Genomic DNA, 24009 nt, shown 5'->3' with positions numbered 1-24009 from the left:
TAGACTGTAGGGTGAAGAATAGCTTGTTCCCCTCAAACTGAGGAAGACCGCCGCTGAAGCATTGGCAGTGCATATAATACGTAGTTCTAAGGTTGAACAGCTTATCGTTATAGTAACTTCTATTACATCTTGAATGTACTTGATTTATCAACTAGAGCTGAATATAGGAAAATCGATGCGGAGAGAATGCCGTCGCAAAGCGAAATGTCCGTCATGCGACTTCACATTTTCGGCGGGTAGGATTTGTAGCCAGGTATGCCCTGGCCCCTGTCGACACTATGTACACATGACATTCAGTCCCGCAAGGGTGACCGTTTGCGAGTATTCAGTTGCTGAATACTTTGTATGTGAAAACAACTGATGAAAGGATGAAGAGGCAATGCAGATCGAGTGAATGCAATCGGAGGTTATACAATAATAAATTTCTGGTTCTACTAATGAAGCAGCATCTTACCATTAGGCAAGTAACTAAAGTTCTAATACATTCCCAATGGAGCCTATCCTAAGACAGATTAGTGTCACGAAAGCGATAGCAAAGGTTAAGACATAATAAGCAACAGCAAGTATAATAGCAGTTTGCTAGAATAGAGCAAACACAGTCTATCTATAATATTTGTGAAGAACATCATTTAAATCAAGCATTGCCGAGGATATCGGTTGAGTCTAAGGCTGAAGCTTAACCCAAAGAGTGGCTACACGTCATCAACTCGGACTTTTGCCGATCCCTTGCTTTCACCACGCATTTTAACCGGGCAAGGGGTCTATGGTTTAGAAATACTTGTTCGGTTAAATCCAAAGCAAGCACTATATTGATGACTCTTTGTATCTTGTTTAAGGTGACTGTTCGACAATTCTAAGGTTCTTCGGCAATAATTGTATGCTATCAAAACTATATGCATCATTCTTATCAGTCAACCTTGGAAACAATCACTGTTAAATCGTACTTCACAAGACATTGCTTTTGCCACAGATCTTCTCTAATCTTCAAGCGTTTTCCAATTCAAGGTGCCCTGTTTTGTGCTCGGATGTACACGTTTCATCATTTTTTTCTGCTCGTATCGTCGCTCTCTCCTGCAGCTGTCTCTCAACTCCGGCAACGAATTCCTTGTCTAGAGAGTCCTTAACCACTCTCCAGAGAGATGGTCGCTTTCCGTCACGATCGGCAAAGAACAAATCAATTGCCTCCAGTGGCATTTTGCTAGTCTCGGGAAATGTAAAGTAGACGAGTGGAATTGTCGCAAAGTTGATGATTGCAAACACAACATAGCACTTGTATCCAATGTTGGTGATCATAACAGGCGTGATCTCAACAACCAAGAATGTAAACATCCACTGAGAAACGACTGCGAGGGCTCCACCGCGTAGTCTCAGTCTGAGAGGGAGGATTTCACTGGGATAAATCCACATATTGGACTGCCATCCGAGAGTGAAAAAGCTCTGGAAAAGATATAGTACAACAGCCGCACCGTATCCAAGATTTTGTCCTCCGATCCCGACAAAAATAGCAGAAAGGGTCATGCAAACACCCATGCCAGCAGATCCAATCATGAAAAGGGGTCGTCGTCCAAATTTCTCAATAGCATACCAGGGGAAAAGACTGCTTAGAAAGTACCACACCTGCAGCCCGCCCGAAACAAGCATCGCATTATGGCGAGACATTCCGATTGAGTCTTCGAAGACATATGGCCCAAGCGAAGACATGACATTACACCCTGACATTTGTTGAAAGAAGTTGGCCGCAAATCCAATCGCCATTCGTGAGAATCCGCTAATCCCGTTATCCTTGAACACATCGCTCCACGAGCCCTGTTCCTCTGCCTCAACCGAGAGCGCAAATTGGATTTCCTTCAACTCCTCCACAACAACGGGATCATCGGGGAACCTGGCTCGAAGAGCAGCTAGAGATATTCTCGCTTGCGAGATTTCTCCTCTGGCACAGAGATAACGTGGCGACTCGGGTAGGAACGGCATACAGGCGAGGGTAATGCAGCAGAAAATGATTTGAAAGGCGCACGGAAATCGCCATTGTATGGAGCCTGGATAAGTATCCATACCATAGTCTAGCCAGTTAGCTAGGATAAGCCCGACAATCAAATTAGACAACTGCATTGCCATCATGCGGCCTCGAGATTCAGGCATGCTGCATTCGGATAGCCAGATGGGAATCACAGTTGTCATTATCCCAAGACCGAAGCCAGCGACTATGCGACCGATGAGAAATTGCTCCAAGCTAAATGTTGAGGCTTGGAGAATCGCTCCAATTGAGACTATCACTGCGCCGGCCATATTGTTTGGTCTCCGCCCGAATCGATCACCCATGACGAATTGGAAAAAAGCACCCAGCAACGCGCCCACTTCATAAGACGAGACTAGAAATGCTAGTAATGAGGCTTCGGGGTCGCCAAAGACTTCTAGAAATGTGGGCGAAGTTGTCAGACCACCCATGAAGCCTAGATCATAACCGAATAGGAGGAATCCGATTGAGCATGTGAATGTTACAGCATAGATGAGGCTTTGGCCCTTTAGGCCGACAAACGTTGGTGACTTCGTTGGTGACATTGTCAGTTCATGTGCAAAAGAAACATTTATGGAATATTCTCTTGCGCAACTGTAACTGCTGGGCCATATTATATACAACTCGGGATTTCCCCACGGCTCGTGGGGTAACTACGGGGAAATTATCTGGGGCGGCCCAGGTCGGTCCATCTCCGATGCTTGGTTGCTCTTGCTCCACCGTGTGCGACCCATGATGTGGGAGTTTACAAAACGATCATTCTAGTTTACGTGATATGATTGACCGCCTCTTATCTCACATTTCTCAAATTTTAGAATGCAGCACATGTCTGATAGGTTGTTGCGTTCCCGATACCCACATTGTAAGGCGTAGCATATCCACCGAGGCCGTCCTCTGATTTAGGATTTCAAGAGCATCAGCACAGCAGTGGCTAGGTTCACTCATATGAATCTTATTTTACTAGATGTTATTATTGTTTAAAATCGGTTGAGCATGATCAACATATATTAAAAAATGTACATTATGTGTAGAATACAAATGGGCGTGATTATTGAGCCCGGTTATTAGTACACGGCCGACGACTGGATCGCCTGCTCTCCTGCAGGCTCTCTTCAACCAGGATCCACTTTCTGACCACCTCCGCCCTTTCAGCGGCTGAAGAGGCCCGCATTTCTTCGTGGCCCTGGACAATACGCGAGAGAACGACTTCTCCCTCTTGACTTTTGCCTAATGAGTTAAGAAGCTTCCTCCGCAATCCACTTAATGGATAGCCGGCCAGTCCCCAAAGACCTAATTAGATTAGATTAGACCCATTCTCCGAAGACATGCAAATAGTGTTATATTAATGACTTTAAAAAGGAAGGATTGCTGCATACCTGCAGGAAGTTTCAGGAAAACCCCACCGACTCCCTTCCCCACTCCCTTGAGCATTCCCTTCGTACCTTTCTTCTTATAGCCGTAGCGAGGCTGGGTAACTAATCCTGTAACTCCATAGTAAAAACCGTCACGAAATTCCTTTGACGAGTCATTGGTTAATAGACTACGAGGCCTTTGGCAGTTTAGGATAGACGAACCTTGCCTGCAGCTCGAAAGCCACTCCGTAGACCTTTCACTTTCGGTGTTGATTTGACCATCGGGTCGTGATATAATTTTGGTGCGTTATGAAACCCCTTCGAAAGGCTGAGCGAGATATCGGTTGGAAGCCAAATTATGAGGTTGACGAGCTTCATAGACGCTTTGCGACCGTAATTAGATGCCTCTACGAAAAAGTTATGAGCATGTGAAGGAACAATCTCGCTATCCATGGTCCGAGAATGTTCCAGTTGCAGACTTCGTGTCCTGTCAAGCCCAGCGTCTGGAATAAATGAATCACTTCCTGTGTCCATCATTTCATCATCTTCGTAATCGTCATCGTCGTCTTCATTATCCTCATCTTCTAGTTCGTCGTTAGAACTATTGCTTGGCCCTTGATCTGCGTTGCTGGCTTCATTGGCCATCTGGTCTGAAGATGATTGGTCGCTGACCATCTCATCGTGTGCAGGACAGTCCTTTGGACACTTACCTCCCCATTTTGAATGGGGTTTGATGTGTGCATGTGGATTTCCAATTGCTCGGCCGGCAGAAACAAGATCAAGCATCATTTCTGTTGGAACATCCGCTAGTCCGGTAACAAAATTAGTGATAGCCCCGAAGAGAACCTGGGCAGAGGCACTGAGTGGCCCGATCGGATCGCGGTATGTGTCGTATTCTATTGATCGGTTCCTATGGGTAGAGTTAGTACTTGAAGAAGGATACTGTATACTTGCGAGACAAACTGACAGGACTAAGTCTTCGGGCCTTAATTTGCACGATTCGACCAGAACAGTGGCTGCGAATGCGCTGAAACCAAAATCAGTGTGCTTCATATGCCACACTGCTGGCCGACTTGGACATATACAGCATCGTAGTGACTGTAAATCAAGTTGACGATGAAAGCTTCGCACTCCATCTTTGACACCGGATTCATGTTCCATCTTTTTCGATATGGCCTGCGCCTTTTCCTTCGTACTTGACTGCAATGCCATCTGTATTGCATCACTTAATTTATCGACGGTCAATTGTTTATGAGGGATTGGGAGCGGGCCAGCGCCAGCGCGAGCGACGATTTCTCCCCAAAATTGCTGATCGCCGAAAAATGGAATGATGATGGTCGGACGTCCAAGTGCAAGGCCGGCAGCGGTTGTACCTGCACCCCCGTGATGTATTACGCATGATACTTGTTGAAATAGCCAGTCGTGAGGACAGCTCCCGATCACAAGGATATTTTCAGGAACATCCACGTCTTCCACGCCAAGATTTCCCCAGCCTTTAGAGACTATCGCCCGCTGGCCGGACTTTTTTATTGCCTCGAAAACGATATTGGTGAGTTTTATCTGATCGTCAACTACGATCGAACCAAACCCAGCATAAATAGGTGGTGGTCCAGCTTGTAGAAATTTGGCAATGTCTTGCGGTGGTTTGTAGTCGGATTCTGTGGGTAAAAAGCTAAATCCACAGATGTCAATATTATCGCCCCAGTCGACTGGTTTGGGAAGTACTGCTGGTGACCTTTTGAAAGTATTAGTCTAATGCGATATTGAGGAGCTTTGAATATTATTACCAGAGGTATGAACAAGGTATCTTCAACCTGTGGATCAAACTTGGCGCAGTAATACTATCTAGCGAGTCGAGTGACAGGGCCTTCTTCCGAAATGTATTGACCAGATCGCCCAGTCCTTCCCATACCATCATATCGACAACGGCATAGGAAACAAAATTGGCGACCGTGGGTTTGCAATCTTGTTGATGAATAATAGCGAGCGGATGTGGAAATGACTGCGTTGGCGACCATGGCATTCTGTCGAAGTTAGTATACTTTAATAATACAGACCATGGTACGATCTGGTACCATCGCAACTCACGTAAACATGATGTGAAGTGGTATGCCCAGTCTCTGTGCACAGTGTATATGGGCCAAGCTTGGAGGATTAGCGATGATCGCCTCTGCGACGAATGGCCGTCGGCGATAGTCAACAGTATCGCCCCAGAGATCCTCTTTGATCTGATGAAGATTTGTTCCGTCGCCTTTCTCAAAGCAAGATTTCCAACACCCGTTGATAATCTCTTTCATTTCACGTCTTCGTTTCTGTATAGCGCCGCTGCGAATCGTTTCGAGACCAGGAAGAAGACCGGGATTTTTGACCATGAATGCCATGAGCTCTGCTGGGTCACCGCCAATATTGAAGAACTCCAATCCACTATCGAGCACAAAATCACGAAACGCTAAATGTGTTGCCAATCGAACGCGATGTCCATAGGATTTCAACTCTTTACCAAGAGCGACGAATGGCTGGATATCACCCCGCGAGCCGATCACTTGAATCACAATATTCAAGTGAATTGGAAACGAATTTCCGTCTCCGGGTAAGCTATCAATGCTTGGCTTAGACTCGACATCTTCAAGTTCCGAGGGCAAAGGTGTGTTTTGCAGATGATTTAAAAGACCGGCGATACTTGGCTTGTGCTCGTCGATCCGAATGTCGAGGCGTCCATCTTCTGTTAGGCGAGCTCGGAGTTAGCATATCTCATCGCAAACATTCAAATTGTTGGATTTGACAAACCTAGCACTCGAACGCCTGTATTGAGCCCATCACTAATGAACTTCATGTGGTCACTGTCGTGCGAATAAGCATTATTGACATCTTCCGGCCAGTCGCCGGATTGAATTTCGTTTCTTTGCTCGGACTTTGGCCTTTCAGCAGCATCGGCTGCTGGGGGCATTATGTGCGGGAGATCGACGCAGGATGTACTAGGCCGAGGTTACAGGGTTCCAGTAGATATGGGAGCGGCGGGCTATGAGATGAAAAAGACCCAGTCACCAGAATGAAAATAAAAATCGTCTGTTGTCTTTTATTTGATTTTAGCTGAACAAGACCAAATATTAACAGCTTTCGCGAGCATTTTGGAAATCAGTGCTGCAGTCAATGACATCAGCAGGGTCCGGCTTCCTCGGCTTAGTCGACCCACCTGTTCCACTTGCTTCCACCAACTTGGTCAGCCTTATGCATTTATTGCCTCGGTCAATAATTATGGCGGAAGTTATGAGGTTTTCATTTTTTTATGCAATTTCTTGTTCTTTCCGGCCGCTGGAATGCTGTGTATTTTACGCCATCCTGATCGAGACATATTAGCTCAAACCCGGTCTTTGTCGAATAAATATGAGAGGCTCGCAGTAAAAGAGAAATCAAGGCCGAATAAACTATAAAAAAGGTCAAGTCCGTATTTTAAACGCACGCATACTTGCTCTGGCTTTTACTTCTTAACATGGTTTAACATTGAAGCCAAGAGTATATTGTCATTTATTCTGTATCTCCCTTGCGTGTTTTCTTTTCGTTGATGCTCCCCAATCGTTAATCCACAGTTTGCTCAACTCCTTCACTTTCAACTCGTATCGAGTGGCTTTTTATAGGTAAGAAGCCTTAAGAGCCAGCAATTCAGGCGACATACAGACAGTTGTGAGGTATTATTATAGTTATTCCGAGTCCTCTCAAGTTCAAGGGTACTAGCTAAAACAAGTATCCTAGCAATCGCCATTACACCTTGGAACCGAGATAACCAACTCTACTGCGATAACCTACTAGTAGTTACATCGCTTGCAAAATGAAAATTATAATGTTAAATGATTTTTTTTCTACTTCATTTTTTCTGGCATGTCTCTTATCACTTGTCGATTGGCGACCGCCATTGACTGTTCGCCGAGTGGTAACAAAACAAAATTCGAGAATACTATATTCAGTGAATTGAATTAAATTTTACAGCCAAGTGATTCTAGAAGATCTAACGAGCTTTTAGATTAACTTTAAAAGCTGTTTAGTCAGTAGTCGGCACCTGCAGTCAACGAAGCTACCATGGAGTACTGGGCCTAATGATATGTTAGGAAATGATCTGCAAATTACCCCAGCCACTGAGAGGCATCCAACGACTTGAACTTGAGGGTAAAGGCAACTGTGGTCATGAGGGTCAATTTTTTTTAACCTTGGAATCTCCAAATGTTAATCTGCGGATCTCACCGCGTTCTAAGAGATAGTTAGTACCAGCTCGTACTGGTCAACATCCCTGGTGCGTACCGCTGGCGATTGTCGGACATCCGAGTGATCCACTTCTTTCTGACAAGATAAAAGGGGTCTACCAATTGGGGGAGGTTTCCATAGATTATCGATCCTACCTTCCAGATTGGCGCTAGCGATCTGCAGAGAGCGAGAGCTTCAACGGAACTCCGTGTTGTCGCTATCTAAACCCCAGCCACGGCCTTGCGGGGTAAAGCGATTGACTTAAATAGTTAGCTCCCCCGAGGGTAAAATTCTTCAAGTCATAAACTCGAAACCAGAATTACGCCATAAGATGGTCACTTTCACAAAAGCAAGCATAGTAGCTGTGCTGCTGCACTATGCCACGGCTCAATTCGTTCCCCCGCCGACCGACCTAACTACAAAAGAAGGTAATGCTGGAATAAACGTGCGATACAAGAAAGTGCCACCTGGTATCTGTGAGCAGGATCCAAATGTGAAAAGTTATTCTGGATATGCTGATGTCGGTGAGCATGAACACATTTTCTGGTAAGCCACCCTTGCCGATGGTTTCTCGTGATCAACTTGAACATGAATGGCACCTCCGGAGGTCGTTGTGTTTCATTCCATGTTTAAAGTTTTGCGTTTTGGAGAAACTTCGCGTAAGCCCAGCAGTCGGGTCAAACGCACTTTGGAATTGCCATTTTTCCTTTTGCTTGCTCGTGATTGATCTCCTTAGTGGCTAACTACTGGCATCCTAGGTGGTTTTTTGAGACCAGAAATGGCAACCCCGAGGATGTACGTGTTAAACAAGTTTCTTCGCATATAGAAGCGCACTAAAAAAGACAGACACCTCTCACAGTTTGGATTAATGGCGGGCCTGGCTCATCTTCGATGCTTGGCCTATTTCAAGAACTTGGACCTTGTGGAGTAGACTACGATGGCAACGTATACAACAATCCCCATTCGTGGAGCAATGTCAGCAACATGGTGAGTGCCAAAATGCAAATTCTCAAGTCCACGAACCATCGTTCTAAGTCAAGAAAAGCTCTTCATAGATCAGCCAGCAACCACCGGACTTTCATATACGATCCCTATTCCAGGCTACACCAATAGCGATGGGTTGATCATTCAATTGCCGAATAACACATGTCCCGACTATGCACAGAAATCCGGAACATGCGGAACCTACTCGAAGCCAGATATTTCTCTCGTGCCAAATTCAACAGCAAGTGCTGCTCCTAACATGTGGAAAACACTGCAGGGGTTCATGGGGGCATTTCCACAGTATTCAAAGAATGGCTTGAACTTCGCGACCGAGAGTTACGGAGGCCATTATGGACCAGTTTTCAACAGTAAGTTTCCAAATACTCTCAATAGTAACTGATCGTAGCGTGCAGCGTGGCTAACAGAATATCAGCGTACATACTAAAGCAGAACGCCAAAAAGATTCCGGGTTCAGTCCATATCGACCTCAAAAATGTTCTCATTGGAAATGGTTGGTTCGACCCATTGATTCAATACCAAGCATATTACAACTTCTCTGTCTTCCCCGGAAACACATATGACTATGATCCATACAATGAGTCCATCAAAGCGGAATGGTACAACAATCTCTATGGTGAAGGAAACTGTGTCGATCAAACCCGGGAGTGTTATGCGACCGGGAGAAACGATATCTGTTCAGCAGCAGATAATTTTTGCGCCAGTCTAGTTGAGTCAATGTACGACAACTACTCCGGCCGGGACGAGTACGATATGCGTGAATTAGCCTCGGATCCATTTCCCTACAATTTCTATTCAGACTACCTCAACACACCAAAGGTTCAAGCCGCCATTGGCGCGTACCAAAACTTTTCCTCTTCCTCCTCGACAGTCGGCACTAGTTTCTCTAGCACAGGAGATGACGATCGGATGTCTGGCACAATTGGCGATGTGCAAAAATTGTTGAAGGCGGGCGTTCAAGTGACGATGTATTTTGGTGATGCGTAAGAAAATAGCACACTTCTCCTTAGTATTCACCTAGAATGTCGAAGGGCTAACATTAATTGGATCATAGGGACTTTAACTGCAACTGGCTTGGTGGCCAAGTCATTGCGGACGAAATAGATGCCCCTGGCTACTTAAAAGCAGGTTTTGTGAATCTCACTACGTCGGACGGGATCGTTCATGGACAAGTTCGACAAAGCGACTTGTACAGTTTCATCAGAATATACGAATCAGGCCATGAAGTCCCATTCTATCAGCCCCTAGCTGCGTTAGAGTTTTTCGAAAGGGCGATATTCAGGAAAGACATCGCGACTGGAAAGCAGAAAGTCACTCAACATGGAGGGCACCGCACTGTGGGAACTGCAACCAGTGACTATCGAGAGGGCAATGGTACGATCGTTTTCCAGAACCTTCCTAGCAATGCTACCTACAATACTACTCTCAACGGACCAAATCCCCAATTTCTCTGATATGGGAAACTTGGACTACTGTTTCATGAGATATTGAAAGGCAGGAGAATAACCGTTACCTGAAATTCGGTCACGTTTTGTAAATATCAATCAAGATGACTGCTCATGCAGGCCCACCAATATATTATTTGGGCCAGTGCTATCAAAAAATAGTTCCACTCGAAGCTCAATATTAAAGAATATGCTTCTACTACATATTGTCAGAATTACTCTAAACGCAGGCCAGGTTGCCCATTTTCTCCCACAATGACACACAAAGTCACCATTTGAGGGCTTTTTATGAACTTCATATAAGTGACTTCAATCCAATCGAGCCGCTTATTGAAGGAAAACATGCAAACATCATGCCTATATCATTTTATTGAATACCTAGTACAAATAAATGTGCGTTCCTCTCGCTAATGCTATGAGTACTGTGATGTTGCCGCAGATACTAAAAGAAAAGCGTTTATAAATAGTATGGTTAATGGGGTGATCGTGGGATATCTGGCATGGCTGCGGAATACATAAAGCATGCAGTACACCTGGTATGTCTCGCCACGGCCATTCTTGCAAGCCCCACTGGCAGGGGAAACACACTGCGTGTATGGCTGATCAAAAGCTTTAAAGAATTCATAAATGAATATGATAGGCACAAGACATGAAAAATACTAAAAATATATACATCAACAGAATATGGTACGTTTCTATCGCTAAAAATAAACGCGGTTCGTGACTCGGGAGATTGCCAACGCCATATGGTATAACAAAAAAAAAGAATCAAGACTCACTCCACCATAAGAATTTTGATTGGAAGTACCTCATACCAGCACTCACTGGCCTGTAATCGGCAGGAGATTAATGTTATAGCGTGGAAGCTTGTTCTATAAATGCTTTGATGGGGTTTCCCTTTCGAAAAAATCTAGTCTAATAGTAGTTTTGCTGATTAGCAGCACCTTGATTGACTTCATCATACTTGGCCTCCTCTTTCTTTTTCGGGAAAACTAGACCCCACATGCCGACAGTGAGAACATTCACGATCATACGAACAGGTGATTCTGCCGATGGAGGCTTCTGGTTGCGAGGAATTCCAGTTTCCAGCCCATCTTCTCCAATCCAGGTTTCAGTCGAACGAGGTAGGAAACGTCCTGGGTTGAAGAGGTTCCAAAGCAAAGAATTTCCTAGCATTGTTGTCCCCTCAAACACCCAGAAAAACCACTCATACCGCTCTAGAGGAGAATCCTGGTTCTCGTCTTGGACGTTCTTGAAGTCTTTCGATGTATGTCCAGCATGGTCCACAACACGGTAGATGCAGCGGATAAGAATTAACGACATACTGAGATAGAGAATGACGAAAAGCTTTGGAATCGCCTGGTTTTTGATGTTACTCTTGTAACAATGTTTCCAGAAAATAGCTGTCATAATGATAAAGCTCAATATCACGGTAAGTTGGATGGAAAGTGATACGAGAACTAAGATTCGACCTGCATTTTGCTCGTGACCAGTTGGGTTAGAGCTGAATGCAACACCCAATCCATTGAAGATCTCGACCAATGACATGAGACTACCGAAGATTGCAAAAACCTTGTTCGGGGCGATCGGAGTTTTGTATGGGACGTAGTAAAACATCCGACTGAGGACATGGTAGTTTGATAACTCGAGAAGTGGACTGTAAAATTCCCCCGAGGTTAGACTGAAGTGATGTGCTATATAGAGATATGACTTACGGAGGAACATATATAAAGACTTGGCTCATAATAAATGTCATAAGAACCGTACGTCCATTTGGTGCGTCCTTATCATAGATGTAACTGTCCCATGCGCCATATTCGCGCAGAGCGTAACCGGCAACATAAAGGAGCGCACAGAGCACCTGGATTCCGGCCATACCCCACGCCTTATACCGACTGAATACCAATGTCAGACATTGCAAAATGGTTCCACCATGAATCACGCTTACTTACTGACATTGATAAACATGACCGATAAATGAGATAGCAAAAATGGCAGCAAAAATAATCGGAGCCGGCTTGTTTGGCACGTAAATGTAAAGACTACCTAAAGCTAGAAATTTGTCAGTTCATCATTATGACCGGTGGCAAATAAGTAGAAGTTGAAGCTTACTGGCTTTTCCATCCTCCATGACTACTAATGTTACGGTGTGTAGATGCTCGTAACCAATGCCTGAAGCGAAAACTTAGTTCAGCTCCAGTGCATGAAATCTGGAGCAAAGTTACTGTATAAATATCGTATCGAAAGAGCCCAGAAGAAGGATTTTTCTTCTTCTTTAAATGCTCGGAATATCCTGTCAGAAAATTGGATAACTGGGCCATATATGTACTGTGGTGATGGTCATACTATCCCGAGGTCGATTCTCGAAACGCACCCCGGAAGTACTACTAGTAGTAGTATATTTCCGCGCGATTGCGCGGGTCACACCAGCGCAACTTTGTTGGAGATTTTCCGCCCCCGGACCATGGAATTGCCCAACTCAAGACGATAGAATAGAAACTATTGATGCCGATTACCATGTCGCCCCCATCACCACACAGCCTCATGGTCTCAGAGCACATGGCGGAAATTATATGGGGTTATGATGATCTACTCCTTCACCCAAGGATCTAAATTGATGGCGTCGATTTTGAAATTATCAGCCACTGCCATTGCTCGGCAGCCAATGAATTTCACAAGCAAACCTAAATATTTGTAAGATTTTCTTCTTATTTTTTCTTTGTTGATCTAGAGGCTCTCATGAACGGGCGTGACGGACGATCGATCAGTTATTTCCCGCTGGCCATTATGGTCCTCCGTAAGCGGGGCGCATTCCAGAACAATTCGGCCCCCACTGACCGCAACCTTCGTCCGACCCTCCCACTGTGAGAAGTTTCCATTAAAATACATTGATATTCCAGATCCTATGACGTAATTTTGAAAGTTATATCAATATAAACACCTGTAATGATACCGAATCACAAATTCAACGTCGTGTTCCTTGGTGATGCTGGTGTGGGAAAGGTAGCGGAAACGAAGCACGCAGTGTCGCAGCTCGCTAATGCATGATCAGACCAGTTTCATTCGGAAACATCAAACTGGAGACTTTCGCAACCAATATGAAGCTACTAAAGAGGTCGGAATTTATGCGCTTCCATGGAATACGGTAGGTCTTTACAGCTCTCCAGCTATTTCCGGAGCCAGCTGATGAGCGCCTACCTAGACTGCCGGATATTTGGATGTGACTGTATGGGAAATCCCCAGTAGCACTGAGTTGTCTGCTGCTAGCAAGGAGGCACTGAAAAGGGCCGATGCAGCCTTCATCATGTTCGACGTTTGCAACAAAAAGACACTGGATAATGTCAGAACGTGGGACCGTACGTTGCCCTCTTCCTCGAACCACCAATGCACCCACTGATTGTGCATGTCATTTATTGCAGGGGCACTATGTGCGGCCACTCATGACTCCCTGCCCACGGTGGTCTGCGGGAGTAAAACTGATAACGCGGAGGGACATCGCTACAACAAACCGGATATAATTCAGCACGAGTACTACGACATTTCGGCCAATACCACTTTGAATTTCGATGAGCCATGGCTCTACATATTACGCCGACTGATACAAGTCCCCGGCCTAGTACATATGAATCCAATATCTCTCCTTTAATTGTTTCTTTCGAGCTCATATTGGCCATAGCAACGTATTACAGTAGGCTGTTGCCCACCGTACCAGCCCATTTCGGCACACGAGGCGATTCAGCTACGGATAGAGATGGAGAAGGCCGCGGCAGAGCCTCTTCCTGACGAAAGCGCAAATGATTTTGACATATGATGATGGGAAGGTAAACCTTGGTTTTTTTTACCACACAAAACATTTGAAGATCCGCACAATTGAGAACGAGTGCATACCGATCTATCATAACGCTTCTGGTCTATAGATCAAGTAATAAGGTGCAGGCCTAGCAAATTCAAAGGGCTTTCGGGAATGTTAATCCTCGTCGATTGAATTCTGGTTGCGCGTCCACTAGTATCTGGTAGACGAACTTATCCATTCATCAGGCACCCATAAAGATCGCAAAATAGCTTCAAATGGGTAGATGCTTGTCACATAATTGGTAAAATGAATGAAAAGAGGTCTCAAAGAAGCTCTTCCAAGATTCCCAGTGAGGTACTCTCGAAAAGGGCCCGTTCGCACTGTCCTCGCCTTTTTGACTACCGGTACTAGTGACTTAGTAGCATCGGCAATTTGTATCGTTGTGTAGCCGAACAGAATCCAGATGGCTCGTGCTGGATACTTTTTCCAGTGAGAGTTTATTTTCGCGTGTCACTTGTTTGTGGCTCAGTTTGTCACTGTCTTGCTAAGAAAGGGGTATCGACAGGGCGGGATTACCCCGGCGCCGTTCACATCTCGATAATTTTATTCCAGAGAATTCTAGAATGTCAAAATTTTCCGATCACAGACTTCAGAAGTTCCAGAACCATAACCCAGGAAGCTGCCTGGGAGATAGAAGCTAAGTATTCTCGAACCTGCCGAAAAGTTATATTTTTATGTTCTTTATCGTGTGCCTTTGGTAATAAGGTTGACAAATTGACTTCGCTGCCCCCCGACCGTCGGATTTGCGACGGTTTTGGTTAGCATTCAAGAACTCCCAACCGATGGCGCTGGTCCCGAGGCTTGTTTGGACCAAGACACATGGCCAGTGCGCACCAAGCAGATTGTTGTGGATGCTAGCGTGCGTATCTGCCGCTTCATTGGATCGTATGAACCCCTGTGCGGGAGACTCCGACCCCGAATGCATGGCTCCCAATGGCCAAGCTTTGCCATGGCTTATCACTGGTGTCTCATGACCAAATCAAATCTATCGGCGACGCCTGCGCGTTGGGGCCATACCAAAGTCAACGCGATGATTGGCAGATTCCGATACTCTCAGATTCGGTTAAACCTGCCGGATGATAAGACGAATGCAACGTTGGAGAATATCTAGTGGAATTTATGGCCTCAGGTGGCGGATTCCGTGCCGCTTTTATTTTCTTTTAAAAGGTAGTGGTTTAGGCCAGGGAGTCCTTTGACGGTTACTGGCATTTTATCTTAGCTTCAAGGCAAAGATGGAGCATTCAGTTGCCAGTTCGCCCGAAAAGGCGCCCATAGAGTCCATGGACAAGGAGGACTCCAATGTATCGGTGGAGGGCGAGCAGATCGTGACCAAAGATGCCGACAATGCCAGCAGCGAGAAATCGTCTCCCCCGGTTGGGGAGGAGCTAACTTCGCACGAAAATATTGTTGTTAGTACCGCAGATGATCTTGTCACCCAAATTCTTCGTGTGGAAGATGATCCTTCTGTCAATCCATGGACAATTCGAATGGTCTTTCTCGGTAAATACCCCCTTTTCGAGAGCTGGTCTAATGCCGCGAGAGAAATTTCTGATGCTCGGTTCTAACTATCCCAGGGGCTGGACTATCCATCTTCGGCGGTGTTCTCCAGGAAATCTTCTATTTTAAACCTCAGACAATTCTAGTCTCCCAGGTTTTCTTGACGGTCATCGCATATGTACTCGGAGAAGGACTCGCCTACGCAATTCCTCGTAAGGGTAGGATTGGACGTCTCCTGAACCCAGGGCCATTTAATGCGAAGGAACATGCTGCCGTGGCTCTGATGGCGTCAGCCGCATCTCAGTCCGCACTCGCAACAGAAGCTCTCGCCGCACAGCAATTATTTTACGGAGGATACCCGAGTCATGCCGCTGGAGTTTTTATAACCCTCTCCTCTCAACTGATTGGCTATGGTATTGCTGGTCTGCTTCGTGATGTGATTGTTCGACCAACTAAGATGTTGTGGCCTATGACTCTTCCCATTAGCAGTTTGCTGGAATCTTTGCACAGAGATAAGAAAGAATCTAAGGCTCGGCTGAAAATCTTTTATGTTGTCTTTACAGTCCTCTTTTTCTGGACTATCTTCCCGGAGGTAAGATGATATCTGTTCAAACATATGCTGCATATAATGCGCCTTCTAATATAAAACTTGATAGTGGATTTTCCCGGTTTTGGAAGGAGTTTCAATATTTTGTCTGGCTAACCAGAATAGCTTGGTCTTCACTAACCTCTTCGGTGGAGCTTCGGGTAATGAAGGATTGGGATTTCGTACGTTCATCCCCAACATCGGAACTTCTGTTTCCAAGGCTGTACTAATACATGGATGCACAGTCTCCGTCTGCTTCGATTGGAACTATATCGCGTCTACTGGATCACCACTTTGGTATCCACTATATGCACTAACCAATACATTCGTCGGCTATGTAAGTCGAGAATAGCCACGGACGGCGTATGTCGCAGCACACTAATATCTATTCCCTTTTCTAGCTTGGCTGTATTATACTTTTTCTTGGTGTATACTACGCAAACATCTTCAACTCACAGAACTTTCCATTTTTGTCACAGCTACTCTTTTATGGTGACTCGAATTCCACCTACTTTCACACATACAACCAAACCGCAATTCTCAACCCCGATTTCACAGTCAATGAGGACCTTCTCAGAGAGCAAGGAATTCCTTGGCTGACGGGAAGTTACATTATCTACTTGATTACCTCCAACATGGGTCTTACGGCGACCTTCACCCACATGCTGCTATGGAACTTTGATGACATCAAGCCTGGCTGGGCCTGGGCTAGCCCCGCATCTCTCAAGAAATGGCTCAAACTAGAGACATACAAGTTCTGGGCAAATGAAGAGACACCGGAACAACGCCTGGAGCGTAAATTGAATGACGAGTCGTTGGATCCTCATTATCGACTCATGCTTCGAAACTTGTACCAAGAATGCCCTCAGTGGTGGTGGGGAGCCGTTCTATTGGGAAGTTTCGTGGCCGGTATCGCTTGTCTTTACTCAATCAAGTCCACGCTGCCATGGTGGGGATTTATCCTCGCGAATGCCCTCACAGCCCTCTTCATGCTTTTCTTTGGCGCCCAATATGGTCTCACTGGCTTCCAATTCAATGTAAGACCATATCATATCCTTATTTCGTGAACGAACACTGACAATCCAATGAATTTCCAGATTCAACCAATTGCTCAAATGCTTGCAGGATACTTGTTTCCTGGAAAGCCTCTTGCTAGTATGAACCTTTGCTCCTGATTTCTCAACGCTATACGAACTGACGTATCTTTCTCCCTAGATCTCTATTTTACTTGCTACACATACAACTCTCTTCAGATGGGTCAAGTACTCGCCAAAGATCTTCGATTGGCACAAAATGTTCATTTATCGCCTCGCAACACATTCTTCGTTCAAGTTCTCGGTTGTGTGATAGGAGCGTTATTCAACTACGTGATGATGTTGACGTGAGTATTACTCCGAAAAAACACATTATTATCTCTAACATTGCTTCTCTCATAGAATTGTTCGATCGCAAGCCGAAGTTCTCATTTCCATTGACGGAACGAACATTTGGAGCGGTCAAAACGTTCAGATAGGTTTCTTCTACCTCAAAAGTTTGCATTCCATACTGACAATTTCTATACCAGTTCAATACTCTGGCAATTGCATGGAGCATAGCTAAAGACATGTTCTCCATCGGAGCCCGCTACCAATGGGTGACAATCTCGTATCTAGTGGGTTTCCTCGTTCCTTTCCCTTTCTGGATTGCCAACAAAATCTATCCCAGTCGCGTCTTCCGCAGCGTTAACCTATCCATCATTCTTTGGTACATGGGATACCTCTTTGTTGGTATCAATGCCTCGATTCTCATGTACTTCGTCATTGGGTTCGCGGCACAATGGTGGCTGCGAAAGTATCACCCTCATCTCTTTAACAAGTACAACTATATCGTTAGTGCTGCTTTAGATGGTGGTACGCAGGTCTGTGTCTTTATCTTGACCTTTGCTGTGTTTGGTGGGAGTGGTAAATCCTACTCGTTCCCGTGAGTACTGCACCTACGAAATCGATGACGCTTATGCTAATCTCAATATATAGGACTTGGGCTGGAAATCCTGATGCCAGCCATAATCTTGACTATTGTATGGTCAATCCAGCTGTAAGCGATTAGATTTCATCACTTGAGCTCTATCCATTATGTTATGACGAAGAATTTCGGCATCCATTGAAGGTCTAAGGGGTGGCTTGATTATTTCCATGAGTTGGCTATCTTTAGGTCTTTCATAATAGTGAAATATCTTTAATTGCATGTATTCAAATCACTCATTCCTGTAAACTACTGTCGGTTGCTCATTCATATATACCTCATAAGAGGCATGCTTATTCTCCGTGCGAAGTTATTTCCCAGAGAGATCAATCGTAGGAATCTCCGACATATGAAGCTTCGCGCTTCCATAAGGACGAAGGGTAACCTCAAATGCATCCCCCAAGCAATTTCGATCATCCTTGGGAATAGGCGACCCAGGAACAGCACCAAGAAATAAGGGCCAATCAATCAGACATCCCTGAGCGGTCATGTACATGGGAAGAGCACCATCCTGGAAAGTAGGTTCAGGAAGTGGACCAGATCCTGCATCGTAAGCCAAAGTAGCCGGGTCAATCGCAACATTCCACTCCGTGGTATTAAGGAGAACATGATCTTGTGCCTGGGGAGGATACGTTCCTTCGGGATAATCGGTCTGGTTGTTATAAAACTTGGGCGGGCCGGATGAGATGTCAGGCTTTATGTATAGCGCGTACAAGAGTGAGCCCCTGTAAATTGAGACGGTATCATTCGCTCGAGGAGTGACTTGAATCTCTGCCCCAATACTGTAGGTGAATTTTGTAGTACCAGAGGGAATGTCGAACTTCATCAGTCCGGTCTTGGGATCAGTTGCTGGCGTGTCTTTCAGACCTTGGGTTGTTACCCCTGTCGACCAGCTGGGTACGCGAAGGTAGAATTCAAACTCAGTATCGCTGTCAATAGTGTACGAGAGAGTATTTTTGAACGGGTAGTCTGTCTCGCAGTTCACGGACACTTGCTTTCCATTGATTTGTGTGGTGACGGTCGCCGGGCTGAGAAGTGCATGGACAAGGCCGGTGGTTCCCTTCTTCACGTAGGAGTATAAGGTGAACTTGGGATAACCTTGTGGATGATTGACAGTGCAGCAAGGATAGTCTGGCTCTACGCCAAAGGTTTGTCCCTGTGTGTTAACGTCGTAGAAAGGCGTCGTAGAAAGATTCTTGGAGAATGGCTGGTTTGGCTCGGTCATGTATTGGTGACTCCACCAGTCTCCCATAAGAGCCGCCGGTAAGGCGTTGAATGCGGCCAATTCAGCACGATCTGCGTAATATGGGTCGCCTATCGCAAAGTAGTTGTATGCCAGAGAGTATATTGTCTCTACGTGAGTGCACAGTTCCGATCCATAGTATGGGTTCAGTCCGTCAATTCGTTCATCAGCGAGAATTGTACCGCTGGGGGCTCCATGGTACTCCATTGTCCATTTAACCTGTTTTGAGTTAATTCGAATTTCATAAATTCAGGGAAGGAGCACCTACTCCATTCATGGCAGTCGTCATCAGGCTTTCGTTGAACGTGAAGCGTCTCACCGCTGCTGCATACTTGAGACCTAGAACATACCGTCGGTTAAAAATTGACGATTCTGGCCAAACGAGTCATACATACCTTCAGCAATGGTCACTCCATGAAGAAACGCCCATTGGTCATCCGTCACAGACTCCGGAAGATCATAGAGATCCTCCTTAATATAGCTGTGCTCCGTATACCAACCCTCCCACTTATACCCATACTCATGAAGCATATCCAAGTTTTCTTTCAGCATCTCGGTATTGTTGCCAGCGTGATAGTCAATCAGCCATTGAACACTGACCATCATATCCTCAGAGCGAGAACGAAACCAAAGAAAGTCGTCCTCATTCGGTTTGTCGCCAGGATGCCAAATCATCCCAGTCCCGTTATTCTTCAGCATAGAATTCATGAGACTATTAAAGCGCATCAACGAATCAACAATCGGTTTCTCATATGTTGAGTTTGCGTCGGCCAAGTTGGTCAATCCCAGAAACCTGTAATCTGATTAGACGCAAATAATTACCACAAAAGCTCGAGTTAATTCTTACAGTAGTGTTCGCGCCCAAATCATTCGTTCCCCACTTTCTAGAGTCTCCGGCCCAATCCAACCATCAGATTGAGTGCGACTAAGAACTTCATCGACGATAGTGTGAACTTGATCCTTGAGACGATCGTCTTGCAGGGTGTACGCGAGCGGTACTAGTGCATTCACCCAGTATGGGAGGGCTTCGTTTAAATCACTATATTCTTGATCGCCACCAATCCATGACGAACTTTTCACGAAGCGATAAAAATCATATAAGTGTCCACCGAGACCTGCGGCGGAAGTTTCAAGCTCGGTTTTCAACCATCCGTTTGGCGAGATGCTTCCCAACGGAAGGGGCTCATAGGCTAGAGGAACCACTGATCAAATTTGGCCCAGTTAGCCAAGATTATAAGTCGACAGTCAAGCTCTGTGCCAGGACTACTCACGAGGGGCTTCTGCTTTGGCATGCGTGACGAGATTGAATGAAGCTGTGAATGGCAGAAGCCAAAGCACAGACCTTGTCGAAGACATCTTGGAACTTCGTTCTATCCCAGGATTAATTCGTATTAGAATGATTCAAGTACTGATAGACGCAATATATGTCCTGCGGTCGTCAAATGATCGTCAACTTGTGAGGTTGCTTATCTGGGTAGAATCGCGAGCGGAGTTTAGCTCTATCCATGCCGTTCCAGAAAGGGTCTTGGGGGCCATGCAGATCTGCAGGAGTGAGGAGAAATGTAACCGTTGTGCGGCTTGACCCGATTTGAATCACTGATGTACACTGCAATCTGATGTCTCAGGCCAGAGCGAAAGTTCCCCGTCGGTATTTTTCCCGAAGAGAATAACGTTACGATGATCATGCGGGGGTGTGGGAAGATGTTTTATTTACCCGAATCTAATGTACTTGAACTTAATAAATCGCAAAAATTGGCATTCTTACTTAAGTATGGATATTCATTTCTTCAATTTTATACATAACGTACATCTTTCACAGGTCTCATCATTATACACGGATAGTGGTTCCATTCTCCTTGCGGACAAATTCGAAGAACTCTTTCAGATTGTTGTGCTTCGGTTGGCCGACCACGAAGACGGCGGGTTTGCCATAGGGAGCTGAGACGATAGCAGTCTGGCCACCGTAGTATTCCTTTCCAGACCACACATGCTTGTATGTCTCGCCCTTACCAGGGAAATAGACGCGCACACTTCTGCGACCGGCGTCAAGAACAGGAGCGACATACAGGTCGGCACCGAGGAAATAGCTCTCGTAGCTGATCTGCTTAGCCTTCACATCGGTTGGGTGGTAGATGACTGGCATACGGACAAGAGGCCAGCCCAGTCTGCGGCTCTCGGTATCCAGGATCGCACGACGGTATGTAGCCAGACTGGCGAACATACGTGCGTTGTACGCGTAGTATGAATATGTAGAGGCATTGGTGTAGAACTGAGCGTTCACCTGGGGAAGGTTGCCCTCGTGCGATCGGAAGGCGACGCTGGAGACGGCGGATAACTCGCCCCATCGGCCAAGAAGTTCTGCGGAACGGTTGACGATTCCGTTGCTGTCCCATGTGGTGGTGTATCCGCCGATCTCCACGTGGCCATGTGCGTAACCAGACAGACCCATGTGTCCGAGAACAGTCACAGCAGACTTGATTCCATCGTTGACGCCCCAGTTGGTGTCCTGGTCGCCGACCCAGTACAAGTTCATGTTACGGTTGGAGGACATGGAGGATGAGCGGTGGAATATCAGGGATTCAGAAACAGCAGAAACGGTCTTGCGAAGCGTGTCGTGTAGAACAGACCAGTCGCGGGGGTACTGGTTGTGGTAGAATCGTGGGTCGATGCTCTTGTTCGCAAACTTAGTGTCGGAAGTGACGGGGGTGTATTCACCGAAATCACACATGTATCCGGAAACATTAGCACTCCACACTTGCTCAACGAGCACATCCTGGAACCAGGACCAGGCCTTGGGGTTCGTGAGGTCGACAATTCCAGCCTCAATACCAGGTCCGCTGGAAATAACGGCTGTGTCGTTGATGGTAGAGTTCTGGATCATGTAGCCACCCTCGGTAGCTTCCAAGTACAGATTGCGGCGAGCACCATCGGGCTTGGTACTAGTGTTGGCCAAGAAGGGGTTGATGTAGGACAAGGTGCGAACATTGTGCTGGTCACGTAGAGCTTGGACAAAGTTGTTCCAGGTAGGGTAAAGATCGGAGTCAGCCTCCCAGTTCCACCAGAGACGAGAGACATTGAGGCCATTCATATGAGAGGCGGTTTGGGTGTGGGTGCCACACCAATCCTGGAGCCAAACACCAGCAATTGGGCATGACTGGTTCAGTCCCCAGTTCACAATGCGGTTGACCTTGGCCTGGCCACCCTGGATTCCAAGGATGGCACCGGTATCGGCCCACTTGGGGATCTCGGGCATACGGCCAGTGTATTCTGTGAGCATCGTGATACCATCCAGCATGTTTCCGGCCTGCATGAATGAGCCCTCAACATCGAGCGCTGCATACCTCACGGTGACAGCGCTTGCGTCAGTGAAATCAAAGTTGGCATAAGCTGTGCTTTGCTCGGTGAGATAGAAGACACGAGCATCCGAAGAGATGTACTGAGGAATAGCAGAGTATGTGGTGTGCTTATCACCGCCGGAGAAGAAGCTGTCAGTGCTCTCGAGGTCGGTAGTAGGCTGATCTCCACGACCCACACCACCTTCACGGGAGAAGATAGGAACAGACTGGTTCTTCAGAGATGCGAAGGATGCCTGTCCACCGAGTCCGTAGAAGTCCTCAGAGGGGGATGAACGGTAGCTGAAGAACAACTTGCTCAGCGAAGTAGCAGACGAGTCAGGATTGATTTTAATACTGAAATCAACACGGTCCGGGAACTGAGTAGGGACGTATAGTGCCAGGGAGAACTGGGCAGTCCCATTACCACAACCAAAGAGAGTACCTTGCACGACTGCAGCGTGACCATTGACACTCTCTTGGCGAGTTTGCTTGGTGACTTGAGTAATCCGCTCAGATGAGCACTTGTTCTCATCAACGTCGGTGATCTTGAAGTTTCCACTTGAATCGACAATTTCATCCAGTCCAGAGCTAGCGCTCAAGAAAGCTTTACCGGGAACAGTCTCCCATATAGCCCGGCCATGACCGGTAACAGTCAAATGGTTAGCGGACTGGTCAACAGTAAGCTTGAAACCACTTCCCAGGTCCAAAGGAGCCTGAGCGGCGACAGCCGACGCCGCAAGTGTCGTCCAGATCCAAGTCTTTGCCCCAAGCATCCTGGCGAGTAAACTGACAAGTGTCGATCTGGGAAAAAAAAAAGAGGAAAAAGAAAAAGAAAACCGGCAATCCTTAACTTTTTAAGCATGCAGCTTGGGCTCTCCGAATTTGCCGAAGAACTCTCCAGATGACAGTCAAGCGCGACCCACCGGGGGTATTCTGTTACTAACTTTCCTTCATACGTCACGGCGAGTCCAATCATGGCTGGTCAAGGACAAGATGCCCCGTCAATTTTAATGACGATCAGCTCTTCTGCTGATGTCAGTTGGCTTGAAGAAGAGCTTAGTGGCGCCTTTAGCTCCACAGATCTTGGCTACATCGGCTCGTGTCGAGTTCTCCGCTCGGAGACCTGCCGAGTATTTCCCCTCTTAAACGCATTGCCGTCCCCGGATTCGAGGGAAAGAGGATAAGAAGAGTCATTGCGCCAGTCGCATTTGATACAGGATGAGATTGCATCGAGCCTTTGGTTCTTTGAAGAAGTATTGAGCATTTAGTAACTCCAGTCTTCACATAGTCGGTATGCCGATATTCCGAACAATTGAGTTTTTTCTTCATCGCTTCTGTCTCTGGCATTTCTGCACCCTGTTGCTCCCGAATTGTGGGGCGAGCTCCGGGGGCACTCCGCATTGGCTGACGATGTTGGAGCTTTACCTGCCTGGCCTTAGCCGATG

General features: G+C 46.2%; 8 protein-coding genes across 8 annotated transcripts; 3 read left to right on the top strand and 5 right to left on the bottom strand.

Moving 5' to 3' along the window:
- Positions 1-984: 984 nt before the first annotated feature.
- N7478_008849 (sugar porter family MFS transporter) lies at positions 985-2559 on the bottom strand (the record flags this gene model as incomplete). The annotated part of the gene is made up of 1 exon (XM_056925063.1): positions 985-2559. One exon carries the CDS (start codon positions 2557-2559, stop codon positions 985-987), a length of 1575 nt encoding a protein of 524 aa, XP_056777789.1.
- A 503-nt stretch (positions 2560-3062) lies between these two features.
- N7478_008848 (putative UDP-glucose,sterol transferase) lies at positions 3063-6313 on the bottom strand (the record flags this gene model as incomplete). Its single annotated transcript, XM_056925062.1, has 7 exons — positions 3063-3304; positions 3391-3529; positions 3589-4276; positions 4334-5101; positions 5154-5390; positions 5455-6088; positions 6154-6313. The coding sequence occupies 7 exons, from the start codon at positions 6311-6313 to the stop codon at positions 3063-3065; spliced, it is 2868 nt and encodes a 955-aa protein (XP_056777788.1).
- Positions 6314-7933: 1620 nt separating this feature from the next.
- N7478_008847 (Peptidase S10 serine carboxypeptidase) lies at positions 7934-10058 on the top strand (the record flags this gene model as incomplete). The annotated part of the gene is made up of 6 exons (XM_056925061.1): positions 7934-8148; positions 8361-8397; positions 8449-8589; positions 8648-8954; positions 9020-9587; positions 9659-10058. 6 exons carry the CDS (start codon positions 7934-7936, stop codon positions 10056-10058), a joined length of 1668 nt encoding a protein of 555 aa, XP_056777787.1.
- Positions 10059-10964: 906 nt separating this feature from the next.
- Positions 10965-12180, bottom strand: N7478_008846 (putative RTA1 domain protein; the record flags this gene model as incomplete). The annotated part of the gene is made up of 4 exons (XM_056925060.1): positions 10965-11706; positions 11765-11944; positions 12002-12101; positions 12162-12180. The coding sequence occupies 4 exons, from the start codon at positions 12178-12180 to the stop codon at positions 10965-10967; spliced, it is 1041 nt and encodes a 346-aa protein (XP_056777786.1).
- Positions 12181-15134: 2954 nt separating this feature from the next.
- On the top strand, positions 15135-18070 carry N7478_008845 (OPT family oligopeptide transporter; the record flags this gene model as incomplete). The annotated part of the gene is made up of 10 exons (XM_056925059.1): positions 15135-15402; positions 15477-15991; positions 16056-16167; positions 16231-16322; positions 16387-17022; positions 17083-17140; positions 17201-17366; positions 17422-17488; positions 17550-17944; positions 17998-18070. The coding sequence occupies 10 exons, from the start codon at positions 15135-15137 to the stop codon at positions 18068-18070; spliced, it is 2382 nt and encodes a 793-aa protein (XP_056777785.1).
- Positions 18071-18296: 226 nt separating this feature from the next.
- On the bottom strand, positions 18297-20585 carry N7478_008844 (uncharacterized protein; the record flags this gene model as incomplete). Its single annotated transcript, XM_056925058.1, has 5 exons — positions 18297-19448; positions 19498-19568; positions 19625-20022; positions 20077-20431; positions 20501-20585. 5 exons carry the CDS (start codon positions 20583-20585, stop codon positions 18297-18299), a joined length of 2061 nt encoding a protein of 686 aa, XP_056777784.1.
- A 472-nt stretch (positions 20586-21057) lies between these two features.
- N7478_008843 (uncharacterized protein) lies at positions 21058-23337 on the bottom strand (the record flags this gene model as incomplete). Its single annotated transcript, XM_056925057.1, has 1 exon — positions 21058-23337. One exon carries the CDS (start codon positions 23335-23337, stop codon positions 21058-21060), a length of 2280 nt encoding a protein of 759 aa, XP_056777783.1.
- Positions 23338-23538: 201 nt separating this feature from the next.
- Positions 23539-23748, top strand: N7478_008842 (uncharacterized protein; the record flags this gene model as incomplete). The annotated part of the gene is made up of 1 exon (XM_056925056.1): positions 23539-23748. One exon carries the CDS (start codon positions 23539-23541, stop codon positions 23746-23748), a length of 210 nt encoding a protein of 69 aa, XP_056777782.1.
- Between the last annotated feature and the right edge of the window lie 261 nt (positions 23749-24009).

Source organism: Penicillium angulare, assembly GCF_028827245.1.
Source record: "Penicillium angulare strain IBT 27051 chromosome Unknown utg000005l_segment0_segment0, whole genome shotgun sequence".
In the NCBI taxonomy this organism is placed as follows: Eukaryota; Fungi; Ascomycota; class Eurotiomycetes; order Eurotiales; family Aspergillaceae; genus Penicillium; species Penicillium angulare.
The sequence above is the reverse complement of the archived record's forward strand: the minus strand, read 5'-3'. Positions and strand labels throughout refer to the sequence as shown.